Here is a 21166-nt window from a genome sequence, read left to right on the forward strand (position 1 = left end):
CTAGGTAAAAATTGTAAATATCCTGGTTCTGGTTCCTTAAGTCTGTTATTTGGCATTCTGAAACTATTCCAACTCAACAGAAGAATTGTCATGTTGAAACTGGAAGGTATATTACAGATTATTTGTTCCAACTTCTTTATTTTACATTTGAGGACACATCAAGTGCTTTTGTGGGAAATTTCAAACATATACAAAGGTAGAGAGAAGTATATATTAAATCTTTGTCTAACTGTCACCCACTTCCACAATTATCAGTTTATACATTATTCCCATAAATACTTCTCTCATGATATAATTTTGAAGCAAATCCCTGCAAGTATTTATCACCTATAAACATTTCAGTGTGTATTTCTAAAAGAAAGAAGTTTTTTTTTTTTTTCTTTAAATGACAATAATACTAATAAGAGTTTTGAATTTTTGCTTTCAGTGAAGGAGAGGGGAGGGAATTGTGTTATTTGGATAAACCTGGTTTGGTTCTGCATAGCAGTGTTTAAGACTTTATTTTTATAGGTATGTTATTGGCACTTTGGAGCTGTTAGTAGCAGAAAACTACATGATAGTTTATTTAAATGGTGCAACAACTCGAAGAAAAATGCCCAGTCTGGGATGGCTCAGGAAATGCTATCAACAAATTGACAGAAGGTATTGTAAATACAAGTTAAAAGCTAGTCTGAATAAATTTTATAATGTCCTTATTAGTTTAACATTTATTTTCTGTTACCACTTACAGGTACCATGTATCTACTTCACAAATTACATTTACTAATTTCATAGCAAGTTTCTATTTTCAGACTTATAAAATTGCTCTTTGTTTCTCTTTTGTACCACATCAGACACTCCTATAATTTATATTTTGGGAAAGGATGGGGAATTCAGTACATTTCCTATTTTATTACATTCTGCATTTTGCTTCATTTATAGTGCTTAGTTGAAGAAGGAAATGGCAACCCACTCCAGTTTCTTGCCTGGAAAATTCCATGGACAGAGGAGCCTGGTGGGCTACAGTCCATGGGGTCGCAAAGAATCGACCACGACTGAGCATATAGTGCTTACTGTATTTTGTTATTTATGACGCTTATTTATCTGTAATCTTTCTTTGGAGTGAGCTCTAGAATTATATTCTTCTGAGAGTCGTCCATGCTAATAGAAGGAATTTTGATTCTCTCTTTGGTTTGATTTGACCACAGCTAATTCAGAGTAGTTTAATCAACTCATGTTTATGAATAGGTTTCTCTTCATACATGAACATGACATTGGCTGGTTCATGTAATTTTTTAATGTTTAGTGATTATGATAAGTGTAAACTATAACAATAAAACAGCAGTTTTTATTTCATCATTTTAAATTGTCTAGGATAATGCATTTAACTTTTAATCAGAATTTTAGACTTGGTGTTGGTGGTGGTGGTTTAGTCACTAAGTCGTGTCAGACTCTTGCGATCCCATGGGCTATAGCCCACACCAGGATCCTTTGTCCATGAGATTCTCCAGGCAAGAATACTGGGGTGGGTTGCCATTTCCTTCTCCATTTAGACTCCATAAGAATACATTAGATCTGATTCATGTTGCCTGTTCCCTAGGTGACTTCCCCTCTTATCTTTCTGCCTGCCCAGTGCCTTTCATGTTGTTGAAGAAATCAGTAACAGTTTCCCCTCCATTCCTGAGAAATGAAGAGCTTACTTTTATATTCATCATTGACCTCTACCCCTGACTGGCAGAGTCCTGAAGACAAGTTGTATACTAGGAGACATTTAATAACAGGCTATACTGTGAAAATAAATACAAATGAAGTAGAATTAATTTCATGGCAGTGGGAAGGGCCATTTCAATTTAGGAGTGCTTTTTGTTTTATTTATCTTTTGTTGTCTTTAGTAATATATCTAAATGACAGCTCTTGAATGAGGGTTGGTTTTTTTTTTTTTTCAGTTTTTTGTGTAGACTTGTACAAACTTATTGATGACTTAGCTTTTCTTCTAGCATTAGAATTTGTAGAGCTTTTTCAACTTTTTTTTTTTTTTTAACTCCAGGTTACGGAAAAACCTAAAATCTCTAATCATTGTACATCCCTCTTGGTTTATAAGAACACTTCTGGCTATTACAAGACCATTTATTAGGTAATTTTCTGAGAGCCATTAACTGAAAAAGAAAATCTACAAACTCTTTGTATGAATGTTTTGTCAATTCTGTTGGTCAAAAATATTAAGGTATTTATCTTTATTTTTTTCTATAGCTCAAAATTCAGCCAAAAAATTAGATACGTCTTTAATTTGGCAGAACTAGCAGAGCTTGTCCCCATGGAATATGTTGGAATACCAGAATGCATAAAACAGTATGTTGTGTTTTATTTATTTCATTGTATTTGGATCTTTATATTTTGATATACAAGAGGTAAATACTTTGGTACCTATTCTTTCTCCCTTCATGGATTATAAATATTTTGTAACTGCTCTTTCTTTTTTATAATGAAGAAAAGGGGGAAGAAGACACTTTTGAACACCTTCCTTTTAAGTCACCATTTTCTTTAGGCTATCAGCTGAAGTAGGATAAATTATTTCTGGTTTGGTTCATTTATAATTTTAAAGACTAGTGACAGTCTAAGAGATGATTCTTGATTGGTCAGTACTAAAGCACATTCTGCACACCTGAACATGCTGCTCTTCAAGTTTTAAGTAAGCTCATTATGGCATCAAATAATCATATTACTAGGGAAATAAAATATATCAGCCTAACCTTGATACTTTTCAGTGGCTGTAATTTGTTCTATTTACCAAATTTACTTACATAACTTCTAGAAGGGCTTAGCAGAAGGCTGTTAACATAAATACTTGAGTATCACAGTGCTATAATATAGAAAAATGTTTCTTTGTTCTAATAATCTGAGGTTTTAGTTTGTTGAATATATCAACGCCACATTTCTTACGTCAGTTCTGACTTTCTATATAGTGTATTAAATATTTTTGTGTTTGCCTACAAACTTGAGTTTGTTGTTAGAGCCTTTATTTTTTTTAGTTTTTGTTCATCTTCATAACATGTATATTTACTAAAATAACTCTTCCCCACCAAGGTATGAAGAAGAAAAGTTAAAAAAGAAAAAGAAAAGGTATATGCACACCTTGATTGGGTTGCATCTAGACTAGTCCATTTGCATTGCACAGACTAACTCTTCCTTATGGGTTGGTTAGCTTGTAGACAAAGATAACAGCATTTGTAAATATGAATATACCCCAGGGCCCAGATATGCCGTGAATCCAAAGTTCCTGCTGCTGAGTGTGGCTTGGATTCTCTACTACGTAGGAAATAAAGACCAGTTAGAAAATAAAGGCCACTTAATAATGCCAGTTAGAAAATAAAGACCACGTCTCCTTCCTCCTTTTGGTATAAATAACAGATCCTAAGAATGCTCTTTGAAAAGCCAATTACTTATAATACCTTACCAATTTGTGCTTTTGAAATATTTATGGTCTTTTTTAATATATCAGATTTCCCCCCTGGGGTTGATAATTATATTTACAATGCAGATATTCTTTGGCTAACCAACATTGATTTCCTTGTATGCTTAAACAATGGCCTGCTAACTAGTCAAATTCTCCATGTGATAAAATACCTAAAAGTTCAATATACCATTTGATAGTTAAACACTCTGCTTTCCATCTTTAATTTAATTTTGAATACTTCCGCTTTGAGCATAACAGACTGTCATCTGTTAATATGTTAGCATAGAAGATGAAAGGCAAAGGTATAAATTAGTATTGTTTTATATAGTAATTTAGAAAAGTACAGGATTTAGATCTGACTTGTTAATGGATTTTTAAAATATTGACAATTAAATCAGCAAAACAGATTCATACAATCTTTCATAAGAGTTAAGGCGGGAGATTTATTTATTATTTGGACCACTGTGAGGAATTAAAGCTGAAATATTCATAACTTCATATTTAACTTCAAACACATTTTGGCTCTGTTGACGAGCAATAATTCAGTTGACCACATGATCGAATCAGCTTTACATTTCTATATGACACTTTACAGCTAAACATTTTAAGATAGAGATAAGAACAATGATTTTAGATCTTGCTCATTTCTCACTCCTCTCAAGGCATTGGTGTGCACTTGCCAGACAACTGGCTGAAATATAGTCTGTAATTATAAAATATTTTGAAGCCAGCTGCTTTGTAGATTTCAAAATGAATTTCCTTTGTGGATGAAATCTGCTGTGTTGTATCTTTTTACAAAATTCTTAGTTAAGTAACTTAGGCACCAGAAAAAAAGTGGAATTGTACTTTTTATTTAAATGTATTGTTTGAAACTTACAAATATTATTTTTATCTTGATTTTTTTTTAACTTTTGTTTTATTTACCTTAAATAGAATCATTACACATATCTTTCAGGCACTTCTTAGTTTTTGTAGAAAGTTTCTTTAGCCTTGAAAAATAATCCTTGTCAGCTTGAAAATGACATTCAAGTTAAAAATAGAAGGGCATGTTTTTAATATCAAATTAACAGAAGCTACCTGTGGGGAACTTACTCAAGGTAAAATCTCTATAATGAGTACTAGTGATAGGAAGATTCAGAGCTGAGTGTGCTTAAATATAGCAGTTTTAGATGTTGGTTTCAAACAACTCAGTGTAAGTGTAGACAGATAGATGTTGACTGTTAAAATGTTTGAACAGAGTTTTAAAATAAAGCAATTATGAAACTAGTTCATACTGATATTTCAGATGTTGAAAAGATTTATGTATATATTGCATGCCTTATCAAGAATATGTACCTTTCAAATTTTGATACCAGTATAACTAATATTTTTAAATGTTGTTAATCTGGCTTTACCACAGGCCAAGGCTTTGATCATAGTAATGGAAACAAGTGTGAAAAGTATCTTCATATATCATACCAAGATGTTTTAAACTCCATCAGTGATTCAAAGTACTACAAATAAAAATATACAAATATTATATTATAAATTGTTGTACATTATCTGTGAAGGGTTGTCTGTAAGTTTCTTGTGATTAATTACATAATTCTCCTAATTTTTAATCTATATCTAGATATTTCTGATTATTAAATTCTGTGACTTCTTACTATCAAGATAAATGAAAAGCATTCAAATTCTTAGTGTACCAGTAAAATTCTGGAGAATAATTATGGCATCCATAAATATGTACTTTCATCACTGAAATTACAAATTGATCAGTTGGTGGCAGTTGTAGCATTTAAATATATCAGTTAACAAAATAGTTTTTGACAAATTATTTTTCCTGCCACTCAGATCACTTAGCTCCCTGCCCCCGCCATGTTACAGTTCAGCATCTTAATATGCCTGCTGTAACTTGAACTTCTAATAAAATTTATGTGCATTTGTATATGAAGTATCTTATACTCTTTAGAAAAAAAAACAGCAGCAGCAGTCACGTTCTTGCCAGTGTCCTCTTGCCTTTAGAAGTTATCTTTTCCTGGTTGGGAGAATGTTTGGTAACCTTTTTACTATGTCTGCTTCTTTGCAAAGCTTTGTTTTTAACAGAATAATAATCTATGGTAAAATCAGTCATTATTTTTAAAAAGAAAATTGATCATTTACTGATAACTTATTATCTGTATTATTTTTCATTAAACAGAGTTGATCAAGAGCTTAATGGAAAACAAGATGAACCGAAAAATGAACAGTAAGTTTGGCATCTAGTCCAAACACAACTGAAGAATGTGCTGATGAAGCAGTGCTTTTTTGCATTTATAATGCATTTATTGGTCCTGATTTTTATGTAACCTGTTACAGAATTGACTTGACTTTTTCTTAATGGACTTTTGTATAAGGGACTGTTCACTGCTGTATTGGTTTGTAGATCTCTTGAATTTAGTTCTTTACTAGCTAATTATATTGTAATCATTTTATATTTTATATTGCTTATTATAGCAGAGAACCACACTTTATATAAAGCAGTTTTTGCATTTGTTTGTTAAATGATGCATTTTCTTCAGTAAAATATTTATATGTCTAAATGGAAAAAGGAAAGAGATAATATATATTTTTATGTTTTTGAGCAATATTTTTTAATGTATACCTTTCTTGTGGACAAATATGCAGGTAAATAAGACCATGATTTTTTAAAGTGCATGTTAGAAGTTTTGTTTTTGTAAATGGTTAAATATACTTCCTGGGTCACTTAGAAAATATGCTCATAAGGTGAGGGACAGTTAAAATGGTTTTCATGAATATTCAAAGGTCATGTACATAATGTAAGTAGATTAGTACAATTCTGAACATTTTTCTCACTTAACATTTATTGTTTCTTGATTCAGACACAAATACAAGTATATTGCACACTTTTTTTTTAAAGACAAATCAAAAAGCCATTTCTAGAATTGGAGAATTTAAAGAGGTTAAGAATTGGGGTTTGTGTGTATATATGTATATTTTGGACATTTTATCTTCTGGCCAAAAGTCAAAACTTCATAAAAAGGTTTGTTCACTAATGTGAAATAAGCTGTGTTTCCAGGATATCACTCTTATGAATCTGTGTGAGTGCAGTGTAGTAGAGAATGTGATGAGTTACTCACTGTCACTTCTCTTTAGAAAACAGGGCTGCTTTTTTAACTGCTTTCAATGTGGGCACTTTACCAAAATACTTTCCTATCAGGTGTTTGACCTAGTTAGATGTGGTGTGTTTTCACATTTTCTGTTAAATTGTGTTGACAGTACTGTAAACTAAGTTATTTTGTAAGTCTTAGAGAATCATCATACTGTGGTGTTATGGATGACTCATTTGGTGTAAGCATATAAACTCCTTGTTTAATTTGGTAAGTACCTTGACTCTACATTGAAATTGTACTTATGCCCCCAGGTAGAACTTAATTACCCACAGAATCATCCAAAAGCAATAGATTGCTCTAATATACTTGTGGGACTCATATTTGGTGAACTCAGTACTTTTCCTAATTTAAGGGTCGTACCATGCTCCAGCCCTTCATAAGGTAATTTATATGAAAAGAGAAGTGAAATTGAGATGAATGAGAGCTAAACCTTCAAGCTCTAGTCTATCCTAGATTGGCTTTTATCATTACTGTTTTCACTATAAACTTTTCTATTACAGAAGAGAATTTCCTTTACTCTTTGTCCTCCCCACTCATAAACTTGACATGCTAACCCAAGTCCTATTTTGGGAGAGGCTGGAGGATTCCCAGGATGAGACTCTTCCCTCAGCAGCCTTCTGACTTGACTTGGATCCAGCAGATGTAGGCAGATCCTGAACTGTTGTCATTACAGTGACTAAAACCAAAACCATATTGCTTGCTCAGATCTTAGAAATACTTTGTGTTGCAAATGCAAACTAACAATTTAGGCATTCCTTCTGAAATTATTATATGAGAATTATGAATAAAAGATCATACTGAATTTATTTGTGATTAGAGTGTATATTTGTAGAGTGCTTTAAGTGGTTTTTTTTTCATCTGAAAAGTAGTTTCAAACTGAGCTGAGCTTTTTAATATGTGACTTTCCTCCCCACTTAGTACCCAGTTCTTCAGTTTCAACCTGTTACTGTTTATTGACTTTTGCTTTCACAAGCATTGTTCCTGACTATAGATACAACTTGTTGCAAAAGTGGTGCATATTCCTAAGTTGTTTATTTTTTTTTTGAAGTAGAGGTAGCCTATCTTTTATTAGAACATTAAAATTCAGAGGGAATGTGATATAAGCAAAGGGGTGTGCTATCAATCACTAGATTTAAAAGAATACCTGTTCTAACATATACCTTAATGGAATCTGGTCCAGGGACATGCCCCATAATGTTTCATAACTATGAGACTGAAGATCATAACAAGTAGGCTAGAGGAAAAGTATTTATTAAATTTGTTATTTATAAATAGTAATGTGACTGTGTGACATTAGTAGCTATGTGACATTTTCCCTGTATCATTCAATTTTAATTTTCCCTTACTGATTAAATAGAATTGTGTTATTTTATCTTTCTGCTGGGATCATGGATTTAACTTGTTTAATTTGATGCTTCTGTCACTATTTCTTGTTGTGTTTGAGTTCGGAGTGTCTCTTTTTTTAGTCAAAAGTTTCTCATCAAGTAATTTGTGTTTCTTCTTGGACATATTCCTTATTAGCACCAAGAGTAGTCAATATATTGATCCCACAATTTAAGCTTAATAGTCTTTTTAACTGGGTTTGGGGAGATATGTAAAGAAATATGATTCTAAGTAGGGCCTAGGGATAAAATCAGTTGTTATCTAAGATGCCACTGAATGTGTCCTTGTTAAGGGAAGTACTATATATGGCAGCTGTTGGTACCATTTTTCGTATCAAGCAGGAATTTACAGAATATTGCAGGCTACATACAGAATACATGAATAAGGAGACTAGAGTGAAAGGTGCAAAGGCTGGTAATACCTCCCATGAGAATACATATTTCCTTCTGCTTTCTTTGTCCCTTCATACAGAAGCAAGTTCAAATAGGGAATGTTGGCAATTACAATGCTCAGGTTAAAATGTAGGGTTATGGGATATGTTACTTTTGACATTTCATGGCTGGTAAACAGTTAATGTATTGTTCTAAAATGGACATCGTTATTTAGTAACTATACTGAATATTGAAATTTGCTGATTGACAGGTTTATATAGGTAGCTAGACTGTCTTTCAGCTGCAATTCCAGAACTTAAAAAGGTAAGGAATCTGCTTTTTTGATAAGCCTTCTTGTAAATGACTCTGTTACTCTGGCTGTTGTCATGTGAGTGCTCAGGGAATTTGAAAGTGTTTGAATTAATACAGAAGTGGCTTTTTAGATTTCTTCAGTTGACAGATAAATTAGCATTAGGATTATCAAGTAGAACAGTCCAGTTTCCTAATGAGATTGGAAAGGTTGTATATAAGGTGACAGTAGTTTCATCCTTTGCCCCATGTTATATGGGAGGAGGAGATAGACTGAAAATAGATAGACATGGCTACCCCATTCTGTTTTTTCATGCCTTATGTTTTTTCTTATCCTGTATAGACATTGGAGAAATGGATCACAGATCTCAGAAGGGTGGGATATCTAGAATAAAGCACTTAAAAGTTAGACCAAGTACTCTGTTGGGAATAGGGATTGTGAAATTTGAGTTGCTGGCAGAAAGTTAAGGACTTAGACTTGCATGCTTGCATGAGAAGGTCAGCTGGGTAAGAGAAGTGGGAGATGATTAGTGTTGTAATAGTAAAGAATTACGTAGGGAGCCTTTCACCTTTCTCTTCCTACCCCAAGAATGAGTAAATTAGACTCAGATCAGTGGTGAGTCCTAGTAGTGTAACTTTCCTTGGAAGTTGTAAATGGCAGTTGAAACTAATGTGTTCAGCAAGGAGTGACACTAAAATTTGAAGAGAACTGTTACTTTGCTGCAGCTATATATGGTAGATCTACCTAATTTCTTATGATTTGAGAACTACTTTAAAAATGCTATGGAAAGTCTACATAAGGCACTTAATACATCATACAACAGAAGAAAATCAAAGGTTTAGTGCTTTCATATTACTAAAGAATTATTATCTCTTTGAGATAGCTAGTTCTGTTTTATAAGACATTCTGCAAGAGGTTAAAACATTGGCATTTTGAAGTTTTGATACATTTTCACATTGAGTGTAGGGAGGAAGGAGCCTGGTAGGCTGCAGTCCATGGGGTTGCTAAGTCAGACATGACTGAGCTACTTAACTTTCACTTTTCACTTTCATGCATTGGAGAAGGAAATGGCAACCCACTCCAGTGTTCTTGCCTGGAGGATCCCAGGGATCGGGGAGCCTGTTGTGCTGCCATCTATGGGGTCGCACAGAATCAAACACGACTGAAGTGATTTAGCAGCAGCAGCAGCAAGGAGGAACTTGGAAAGTAATGTTAATTAGCTACTCCACTGCACTTTTTATATTTGAATTTTCTAAAATTATGCCCCTTAAACAGTTTTATTTTCGTAAACTATCAGGGCACTGACTTGCACAGACCTTGGGGCACATGGAACACAATTCAGAATTCGTTAGACACTAACGCACTTTGATATGTGTATTTCAAGAATTCAAACATTTTTCTTACTATAAGTTCACTTGCTGTCATTTAGACACAATTAACGTACTGTGATCATTTTACCACTGTTCACATAATGTTGTGTAGCCTAGTGCTCTCCTTTTACAGTGAGAGAGATTTCACTTCTAAAAACTGTGTGCAAGATGTTGATGTGGTTGGTCCCTGTAAGAAATACTAGGGTTGGTCTTGATTTATTGATACTAAGATGTAATATTTTCTTTGACTTATTAGGAATAACTTGTGTCCTGATTTGTTGCACATCATATTTTTGCAACGTTAATGAATTTAAATAAATTAATTGTAAAGTTTGTTTTTGACTCATTTTATCACATTTTTCTGTCTCCCATTTCACTACAGAATTTTTACAAAGTTAAGCGTTTCAAATAGTTTTAGATCTTTACTCTTGTTTCTGTAGTTTGGGTGCTGCTTCCTATTCAGAGGGGTAAAGAATTCATCCTGCTTTAATTTTAAACATTATCTTAACGATAATCACACTTTGTATTTCATAGTTTGGAATTAGTTCAGTCATGGGGAATCCAGTGAAATCCGTTCACTAAGTGGCTGAAAACATAGCGTAAATAATAACCTGTTTACTCTGTGAACCTGCTCAGAGGTTCCAGATGGTAGCACTTGCTTTGCATTTACTCTAATCACTGTTCTGCTGCTTAACGGCAAACAGCTGTGCACGTTCCAGCCTCCTTTGTTCCACAGTTACGATACCACTTGAGATAACACAATGCGAATACATATTTAAGTATTTGTCTTGTATTAGGCACTGGCACCCCACTCCAGTACTCTTGCCTGGAAAATCCCATGGACGGAAGAGCCTGGTAGGCTGCAGTCCATGGGGTCGCTAAGAGTCGGACATGACTGAGCAACTTCATTTTCACTTTTCACTTTCATGCATTGGAGAAGGAAATGGCAACCCACTCCAGTGTTCTTGCCTGGAGAATCCCAGGGACGGGGGAGCCTGGTGGGCTGCCGTCTCTGGGGTCGCACAGAATCGGACACGACTGAAGCAACTTAGCAGCAGCAGCAGCAAGCACAAGTTTTAAATACACATTCTTCCAAATCAAAATACTATATGGTTCACAAACCAAGCGCTTGCTGGGTTAAGTTAATTGCCGCACTGTTCTGAATCAAATTCTTGCTATAAACTTAAGATCTTGTCTGTCTTCAGTTTACAGGGTCTTCAACAGTATTACGCTAAACACGCTGCAGGCATAAAATGTGACTGCCTTAGATTTTCTAATAGTGTGTCTAATAGTGAAGAACAACCTATAAAGTTATAGTTCTTATTCATTATGTAGTGAACCTGGTGAGTTACTCGGGATCTAAGTGGGTTGAGCGGTGTAAGCTTGAAAACTGCGGCTCCACGCTCCTCTCTCCGCGCCCCCGCCTTCTCAGGCGTGAGTGGGTGGCGGGAGCGGGAAGGGGCGGGGCTTCTCGGCCCACCCCTGTGTTGTCACTTCCAGGTTCTGCGAGCGCTTCCGGGTCGCCGTCCCACCTCTGCGATCTCTGCTGCGGCGGGAGAGGTGGTCGGGAAAGTAGGTACCTTTGGCTGACCTACTGGCTGCGCCACTTCTGTCCGCTCCGAGGCGGGAAGCGCCTATTCCCCAGGTACTGGGTGAACCGGCCCGCACTCCCTGCCACTCTCCAGAGCAGGCGTTACGTCGATTGGGTCTTCTGGGAGGGCATTTTCGGCCTGGCCCGTTACCAATTTCGATGCCTAAATGGTCCCGCGGCGCTCCCGGGATGGGAAGGAAAGGGAGGCGGCCACGAGACTTGTTGTCCACCGGGTGCCAAGTAAACAGTCCAGGGAACACGGGGGTTTGGGAGAAAGGTCCTCAGCCTAGCACCGTATTCTTAGCCAGGTGAATGTCTTAAAGCCTACAAGGGTGATTTCCCCACCCCACCCCCACCCGCAATATCGAGGGGTCGCTTTCTTTAAATGTCTCATTCTTGTGTCTTCGGTCACTTGAAGCCTGCTTTCAAACCCCTTGTGAATTCGTACTAGAACGAATTTAAACCGGATGGTTTGCTCAAGAAAGACTAGGACTGTCCGGTTACTTCCGAACGTGGCGCCTTCTACTTTTCTAAACTGCAAAATGGAGTAGTACTAAAATTCTATGGCTCAAACTACATCTAGAAAAATTTAATATCTCACAAGCAATTTTGGGGAATCTAAGACTGTTAAAGCAAGTAATTTTCACAAATATTTAAATAACTATTTGTAAAAGTATTTTTTGAGGCATAATAGGCATATAAATACATGAGTTTCAGGTGTGCAACATGATTCGCTGCTTGTACATATTGCAGAAGGATCAACCCAGTAAGTCTAGTTAGCATCCGTCACCATGGTTGCAAAAAAAGTTTTTTTATGAAGAATTAAGGTCTGTTTTAGTAACTTTCAAATATGCAATACAATATTATTAACTCTAGTCATCATGCTGTACCTTATATCTCTGCGATGTATTTTATAATTTATAATTTAATGTTATTAATTTATAATTTTGTGATTTATGGTTTATAATTGGAAGTTTGTCGTTTCATCCATCCTTTTCCCTTACCCCTAATCTTCTGTGAGCTTAATTTTCTTTTGTTTCTTGGTTTCCACATGTAAGTGAGACCATGTGGTATTTGTCTTGCTTTAATTTCTTTGACTCGATGTAATTTATTTGACTTGGTGTAATGCCCTCAAAGCCCATTCACATTGTCTCAGATGGCAAGATTTCATTTTTCTAAGTGTCTGAATAATCATCTTATTATATATACCACACCTTTTTTTATTGATTCACCCATGAGTGGACATTTTGGTTGTTTCTGTGTCTTGACTGTTGGAAATAATGCTGCAGTGGAAGACTGTATATATCTTTTTGTGTTTGGTTTTTTTAATTGAAATATAGTTGTGTTAGCTTCAAGTGTACAGTAAATAGGTTATACATTTATCTACTTTTTAAGATTTCTTTTCTCATGTAGGTCATTACTGAATACTGAATAGAGCTCCCTGTACTTTACAGCAGGTCGTTATTATCAGTTTTTTTTTTACTTTTTTATTTTTCAATTTAAAAAGTTATATTTTCTATACAACAAATACTAAAACACCTGCAATGCTTCTTCATTTTTATTAAAGGCAAAACCATCACAATGCAAAGAAATACAAAATGTAAGATGAAGCTATTGACTGTTGTCTGACGATGACAGACAGCAATGGCTAAATCAGTTATGCTGCTCATTTATCTCCAGAGGTTTATTTAACTCATCAGAAATATCTTTTCTCTTAACATGAAAAAAGACAGTGAAATGTGCACTATTATCAGTTTTACATACAATAGTGTGTATATGCCAGTCCTCATCTCCCAATATATCACTCTCCCTCATCCCCCTGGTAACTAGTTTGTTTTTTACATCTGTGACTCTATTTCTGTTTTGAAAATAAGTTAATTTGTACCATTTTTGTAGATTCCATATAGAAGTGATACCATGTGTTGTTTGTCTTTGTCTCGTTTACTTCACATAGTATGACAGTCTCTGGGTCCATCCATGTTGCTGCAGATGGCATTGTTTTGCTCTTTTATGGCTGTGTAATATTCCATTGTATATACGTACCACATCTATATTTAGGGCTGCTTCCATATCTTGGCTTTGGTCTGGAAAATCTCCTGGAGAAAGAATGGCTACCCACTCTGGTATTCTTGCCTGGAGAATTGCATGGACAGAAGCCTGGCAGGGGGTCACAAAGAGTCAGACATGACTGAGTGACTAACAGTCTTGGCTATTGTAGATAAATAACGCTGCAATGAACACTGTGTGTGTGCCTGCTCAGTTGTGTGACCCCATGGGCTGTAGCCAGCCAGGCTCCTTTGGCCATGAGATTATCCAGGCAAGAATATTTGAGTGCATTGCCACTTCCTACTCCAGGGGATCTTCCCAATCCAGGGATCAAACGCGCTTCTCTTGGGTCTCCTGCATTTGGCAGGCAGATTGTTTACCATCGTACCATCTGGGAAGCTCCAGTGAACATTGGGGTGCATGTATAGGAGTGGGAGTGCCGGATCATACGGTAGTTCTATATTTAGTTGGCTTTTTTTTTTTTTTTTGGTTTGTTTGTTTTTAAAAAGAAGCTCCAACCGTTGTCCATAATGGGTACACTACACTAATTTACTTTCCCATCATCAGTGCAGGAGCATCTCCTTTTCTCCACACCTTCTGTAGCATTTATTGTTTCATTGTTTCCAGATTCTTTTGCTCATAGGCATTCTGACTGGTATGAAGTGATACCTCATTTCAGCTTTGATCTGCATTTTTCTGATTTTAAGCATCTTTTCGTGCACTTCTTGGCCATCTGTCTGTCCAGTTTGGTGCCGATGGTTTAGTTGCTAACTCATGTCAGACTCTTGTAACCCCATGGATTGCAGCCTGCCAGGCTCCTTTGTCTAGGGGATTTCCCAGGCAAGAATACTAGAGTGGGTTGCCATTTTCTTCTCCGGGGCATCTTCCCAACCCAGGGATTGAACCCACGTCTCTTATGTATTGCAGGCAGTCTCCTGCATTGCACGTGGACTCTTTACCAACTGAGCTACCAGGGAAGTCCTATTTGGAGAAACATCCATTTAGATCTGCCCATTTTTTGATTGGGTTAATGGGGTTTTTTGATGTTGAGCTGCATGAGCTATTTGTGTATTTTGGTTGTTTTGTTTGCAAATAGTTTCTTCCATTCTGTGGGTTGTCTTTTAGTTTTGTTTATGGTTTTGTTGTATAAAACCTTTTGAGTTTAATTAGGTCTCATTTGTTTGTTTTTGTTTTCATTGCTGTAGGGTGTCAATCCCAAAAGATCCTGCTGTGATTTGAGTCAGAGTGTTCTGCCTGTGTTTTCCTCTAAGAGTTTTATAGTATGCAGTCTTACATTTAGGTCTTTATGCTGCGTTTTTAGTGTGTGTGTATGCTGTTTGAGAATATTCTGATTCCATTCTTTTACATGTAGCTGTCCAGTTTTCCTGGCACCACCCCTCCCACCCCCCGCTCCCTTTCTTTTTGATTCAGTTCAGTCAGCCGTGTCTGACTCTTTGTGACCCCATGAATTGCGACATGCCAGGCCTCCCTGTCCATCACCAACTCCTGGAGTTCACTCAAACTCATGTCCATCGAGTCGGTGATGCCATCCAGCCATCTCATCCTCTGTCACCCCCTTCTCCTCCTGCCCCCAATCCCTCCCAGTATCAGTCTTTTCCAATGAGTCAACTCTTCACATGAGGTGGCCAAAGTATTGGAGTTTCAGCTTTAGCGTCATTCCTTCCAAAGAACACCCAGGACTGATCTCCTTTAGGATGGACTGGTTGGATCTTCTTGCAGTCCAAGGGACTTTCAAGAGTCTTCTCCAACACCACAGTTCAGAAGCATCAATTCTTCTGTGCTCAGCTTTCTTCACAGTCCACCTCTCATATCCATACATGACTACTGGAAAAACCATAGCCTTGACTAGACAGACCTTTGTTGGCATAGTAATGTCTCTGCCTTTTAATATGCTATCTAGGTTGGTCATAACCTTCCTTCCAAGGAGTAAGCATCTTTTAATTTCATGGCTGCAGTCACCATCTGCAGTGATTTTGGAGCCCCAAAAAACAAAGTCTGACACTTTCCACTGTTTCCCCATCTATTTGCCATGAAATGATGGGACCAGATGCCATGATCTTAGTTTTCTGAATGTTGAGCTTTAAGCCAACTTTTTCACTCTCCTCTTTCACTTTCATCAAGAGGCTCTTTAGTTCCTCTTCACTTTCTGTCACAAGGGTGGTGTCATCTGCATATGTGAGGTGATTGATATTTCTCCTGGCAATCTTGATTCCAGCTTGTGCTTCTTCCAGCCCAGTGTTTCTCATGATGTACTCTGCATAGAAGTTAAATAAGCAGGGTGACAATATATAGCCTTGACGTACTCCTTTTCCTATTTGGAACCATTCTGTTGTTCCATGTCCAGTTCTAACTGCTGCTTCCTAACCTGCATATTCTGTCATTTGTATACTTATTGATTTTTGGTTGCATTGTCTTGATTGCGCTGGACCTTTGTTGCTGCACAGACTGTCTAGTTGCAGAGGGTGGGGGCTACGCTCTAGCTGTGGTGCACAGCCTCCTCATTGCAGTGGCTTCTCTGGTTGGGGAGCACAGGCTGTAGGTGCACAGGCCTCAGTAGTTGCAGCACTTGGGCTCAGTAGTTGTACCTGAGCTTAGTTGCTCCCAAGCATGTGGAATCTTCCCTGACCAGGGGTCAAATGCGTGTCTCCTGCATTGGCAGGTGGATTCCTATCCATTGCACTGTCAAGGAAGTCCTCCTCCCCCGCCTTTTTTTTTTAAGATATTTGAGTATTTGAAATCTTTTGTGTGTGGCTGCATTGGGTCTCAGTTGTGGCACACAGGCTATAGAGCATGCAGGCTCAGCAGTTTTGGTGCAGGGGCTCTCCAGCTGTGGATGCGTGGGCTTAGTTACTCCACAGCATGTGGGATCTTAGTTCCCCCATTAGGAATCAAGCCTCAGTCCCCTACATTGGAAGGCAGATTCTTAACCACTGGACCACCAGGGAGGTACCCCCAGCACCGCTTGCTGAAGAGACCGTCTTTCCTCCATTGTCTGTTTTTACCTCCTTTGTCATAGACTACTTGACTATGGATGCATGGTTTTATCTCTGGTCTTTATCCTGTTCCATTGATCTATATTTCTGGTTTTGTGCCAGTACAGTCCTAATTCAAGGAACCTGATTGCCCCAGCTCTGTCTTTCTTTCTCAAGTTTGCTTTGGTTATTCAGGGTCTTTTGTGTTTCCATACAAATTGTAAACTTTTTTTGTTGTGATTCTGTTGAAAGATGCCATTGGCGGTTTGGTAGGGAATGCACTGAATCTGTTGATTGCCCTGGGTAGTATAATAATTTTGATAATATTGAATCTTGTATTCCAAGAACATGGTATATCTCTCCATCTGTATCATCTTTGCTTACTTTCATCAGCGTCTTTTAAAGTTTTTAGAGTACAGGTCTTTTGCCTTCCTAGGTAGCTTTACTGTGGTAAATGGGATTTTTATTATTGTTATTATTTATTTAATTTATTTTTGGCTGCGCTGGATCTTCATTGCTGCTCACGGGCTTTCTCTGGTTATGGAGAGCAGGGACTACTCTTTGTTGTGGGGCGGGGGCTTCTCATTGCGATGGCTTTTCCTGCTGCACAGCACAGGCCCTGGGGCACACAGGCTTCCGTAGTTGTGGCACATAGGCTTAGTTGCGCTGTGGCATGTGGGATCTTAGTTCCCATACCAGGGATGGAACTCATGTCCCCTGCATTGGCAGGAGGATTCTTAACCACTGGACCACCAGCGAAGTCCTGGGGGTTTTTTCCCTTAATTTCTCTTTATTTTCTTTCGTTGTTAGTGTATAGGAATGTAAGAGTTGTCTTTGTGTCTCAGACTCACCGATGAGTCCTAGTAGTTTTCTGATAGCATTTTAGGATTTTCTGTGTGTAGTATCGTGTCATCTGCAGCGGTGGTTACACTTCTTTTCCAGTTTGAATTCGTCTTCTTTCTTTCTTCTCTGATTGCCCTGGCTACAGCTTCCAAAACTGTTGAATAAAAGTAGCAAGAGTGGACATTATTGTTTTGTTCCTGATCTTAGAGGAGATACTTTCGGTGTTTCACTGTTGAGAATGATGTTAGCTGTGGTTTTCTCATGTATTGCCTTTATTATGTTGAGGTAGGTTTCCACTCTGCCTACTTTCTGGAGAGTTTTTACCATAAATGTGTGTTGAGTTTTGTCAAAAGAGTTTTCTGCATCCAGTGAGATGATCATATGGTTTTTATTCTTCAATTTGTTAATGTGATGTATCACATTGATTGGCAGATTCTTAAAAAAACCCTTGAATCCCTGGGAAAATCCCATTTGATCATGGTGTATGACCCTTTTAATGTGTTGTTGGATTCAGTTTGCTAGTGTTGTCTTGAGGACCCTTGGTCTATGTTCATCAGTGATATTGGCTCATGGTGTATGACCCTTTTAACGCGTTGTTGGATTCAGTTTGCTAGTGTTGTCTTGAGGACCCTTGTGTCTATGTTCATCAGTGATATTGGCCTGTAATTTCCTTTTGTTGTGGTATCTTTTGTTTGGTATCAGGGTGATGGTGGCCTTGTAAAATGAGCTTGGGAGTGTTCCTTTGCGATTTTTTTTTAAGATCCATACATTTATTTGCTTTTGGCTGCTCTGGGTCTTCGTTGCTACGGGCAGGCTTTCTCTAGTTGTGGCGAATGGGCTGCTCTCTAGTTGTGGTGCATGGCCTTCTTGCGTGGCTTCTCTTCTCATGGAGCATGGGCTGGAGACACAGACTCAGCAGTTGTGGCACACTGGCTTAGTTGCCCAGGGATTGAACCTGGCCCTGCACTGGCAGGTGGATTCTTAACCACTGAACCACCAAGGAAGCACCCCCTGCGGTTTTTTGGAAGAGTTTTAAAAGGGTGGAGAGGATTGGAGGAGGCAGTGGCAGCGGACTCCAGCCTCCTTGCCTGGAAATTCATGGACAGGAGCCTCGTAAGTTAGAGTCCATGGGGTCACAAAGAGTCTGGCGTGACTGAGCGACTGACTGTGTTCTTTCTCTCAGAAGAAGGACAAGTGTTAGCTCTTCTCTAAATGTTTGATAGAGACACATTCACCTGTGACGCCACCTCGTCCTGCACTTTGTTTCTTGGGAGTCTTTTTTTTTAATCAGCTTCAACTTCAGTACTTGTGATTGGTCTGCTCATAGTTTCTGTTTCTTTCTGGTTCAGTCTTGGAAGCTTGTGCCTTGCCAAGAATTTATCTGCTTCTCCTAGGTTGTCTATTTTATTTGTGTGTAGTTGCTTGCAGCAGTAGTCTCTTACGATCCTTTGTATTTCCATGCTGTTGGTGGTAACTTTTGCTTTCTCATTTCTTATTTGAGCTTTCTCCTTTTCTTTCCTGATGACTCTAGCTAATGATTTGTCAATTTTGTTTTTTCTTTTCAAAGGACCAGTTTTTTGTTTCATTGTTCTTCTCTATTCTGTCTCGATTTCATTTACTTCTGCTTTGATCTTTATGATTTCTTTCCTGATAGTAACTTTGGGTTTTGTTTGTTCTTCTTTCTTTAGTAGCTTTAGGTGTAAGATTAGGTTGTTATTTGAGATTTTTCTTGTTTTCTGAGGTAAAATTATATTGGTATAAATTTCTTTCTTAGAACTACTCTTGCTGCTTCCCATGGAGGTTGGATCATCATGTTTTCTTTGTCATTTGTTTCTTGGTTTTTAAAAATTTGCTCTTGGATTTCTTCAGTGATCCATTGGTTGTTTAGTAACATATCCGGTAGCCTTCACATATTTGTGGGGTTTTTACAGGTATTTCCCCCCCCCATAATTATTTCTAATCGCTTACCATTATGATCAGAAAAGATGCTTGACATGATTTCATTTTTCTTAAATTTACCAAGGCTCAATTTGTGGCTCAGAATGTGATCTGTCCTAGAGAGTGTTCCATGTGCACTCGAGAAGGAAGTGTATTCTCCTTTCGGTTGGAATGTCCTGTATAGGTTAAGTCCAGTTGGTTTAATGTATCACTGAAGGCCTGTGTTTCTTTACTGATTTTCTGTCTGGATGATCTGTCCATTGGTGAAAGTGTGGTGGTAACGTTCCACGCTATTATTGTGTACCTGTCAGTTTCCCCTTTTATGGCTGATAGCATTTGCCTTACGTATTTAGGCCCTCCTGTGTTGGGTGCATATATATTTACAGTTCTCATATCTTGTTGGATTGATCCTTTGATCATTATGTAGTGTCCTTCCTCTGTGTTCTCTGATAGGAGTGTTGCTGCTCCAGCTTTCTTTTGGTTTCCATTTACATGGAGTATCTTTTACCATCCCCTCACTTTGCATATGTGTCCCTAGTCTGAAGTAGATCACTTATAGACAGCATATATACTGATCTTATTTTTGTATCCATTCAGCCAGTCTGTGTCTTTTGGTTGGAGCATTTATCCATTTACATTTAAGGTATTTTGATGTGTATGTTCTTCTTGCCATTTTCTTAATTGATTTGGATTTGTTTCTGACAGTCTTCTTTTTTTCCTTCCTTTTTGGTTTGATGACTGTCTTTAGTGTTGTGTTTGTGTTATTTGTGTGTGTGCATCTGTTGTGGTTTGCATATATCATTTTGAATTAGTGTTTCCTTTTCCTTCAAATAAATACCCAAAAGTGGAATTGTTGAGTTATGTGATGATTCTGTCTTTAATATTTTGAGGAGCCTATATACTGTTTTCCATATTTGTTGTACCAGTTTGCATTCCCACCAGCATTACACAGTGATTTTTCCTATTTCTCTGCATCCTCACCAAATACTTGTTACTTCTTGTCTTTCTGATTATAGCCATGCTGATGAGTGTGAGGTGATATGTCATTGTGGGTTTGATTTGTAGTTCCCTGATAATTAATCATGAGTAGTTTTTGGCCATCTGTATGTGATCTTTGGGAAAATGTCTGTTCTGATCCTCTGTCCATTTTTTAATCAGATTACTCTGCTTTTTTGCTGTTGAGGTGTGTGAACTCCTAATATATTGGGGATAGTAACTCCTTATCAGATACATGATGTGCAAATATTTTCTCCCAGTCTGTATGTTGGAAGTTCCCTGGTGGTCCAGTGGTTAAGACTCCACATTTCACTGCCTGGGTTTGATCCCTGGTCAGGAAAACAAGATCCCTCATGCATCCCTCAGTGTGGACAAAAAAAAAGAAAACATCTATACGTTGCCTTTCTATTTAGTTTTTTGGCATAACTCTAAATGTTACATCACTTTGAAAACTCTAGACTGTATTTTGATAAATTCATAGTTTTCAGAATACCAATTCACATGTCCTCTGAACAGCTCAATTTGAATTAACATTTAACTCATTAGGTATTTTTCAATTCAGTTCAGTCGTTCAGTTGTGTCCGACCATTTGCAACCCCATGGACTGCAGCACACCAGGCCTCCCTGTCCATCACCACCTCCCGGAGCCTCCTCAGACTCATGTCCATTGAGTCAGTGATGCCATCCAACATCTCATCCTCTGTCATCTCCTTCTCCTACTTTCAAACTTTCCCAGCATC

The 21166-nt window shown here is 37.5% G+C and overlaps 1 protein-coding gene across 5 annotated transcripts in view; it reads left to right on the plus strand.

Annotated features, from left to right (window-relative positions):
• Positions 1-21166, plus strand: part of BNIP2 (BCL2 interacting protein 2) — a 51413-nt gene that overhangs the window by 14487 nt on the left and 15760 nt on the right. For 3 of the 5 annotated variants that reach the window (XM_069596340.1, XM_069596341.1, XM_069596342.1), the window contains 5 exons: positions 511-642; positions 2027-2113; positions 2230-2328; positions 3064-3099; positions 5613-5660. In XM_069596340.1, the coding sequence (XP_069452441.1) occupies positions 511-642; positions 2027-2113; positions 2230-2328; positions 3064-3099; positions 5613-5660 (402 nt within the window). The remainder of the gene's footprint in view (positions 1-510; positions 643-2026; positions 2114-2229; positions 2329-3063; positions 3100-5612; positions 5661-21166) is intronic. The other 2 variants (XM_069596343.1, XM_069596344.1) reach the window with 1 other exon arrangement.

This window comes from Ovis canadensis, chromosome 7, assembly GCF_042477335.2.
Source record: "Ovis canadensis isolate MfBH-ARS-UI-01 breed Bighorn chromosome 7, ARS-UI_OviCan_v2, whole genome shotgun sequence".
In the NCBI taxonomy this organism is placed as follows: Eukaryota; Metazoa; Chordata; class Mammalia; order Artiodactyla; family Bovidae; genus Ovis; species Ovis canadensis.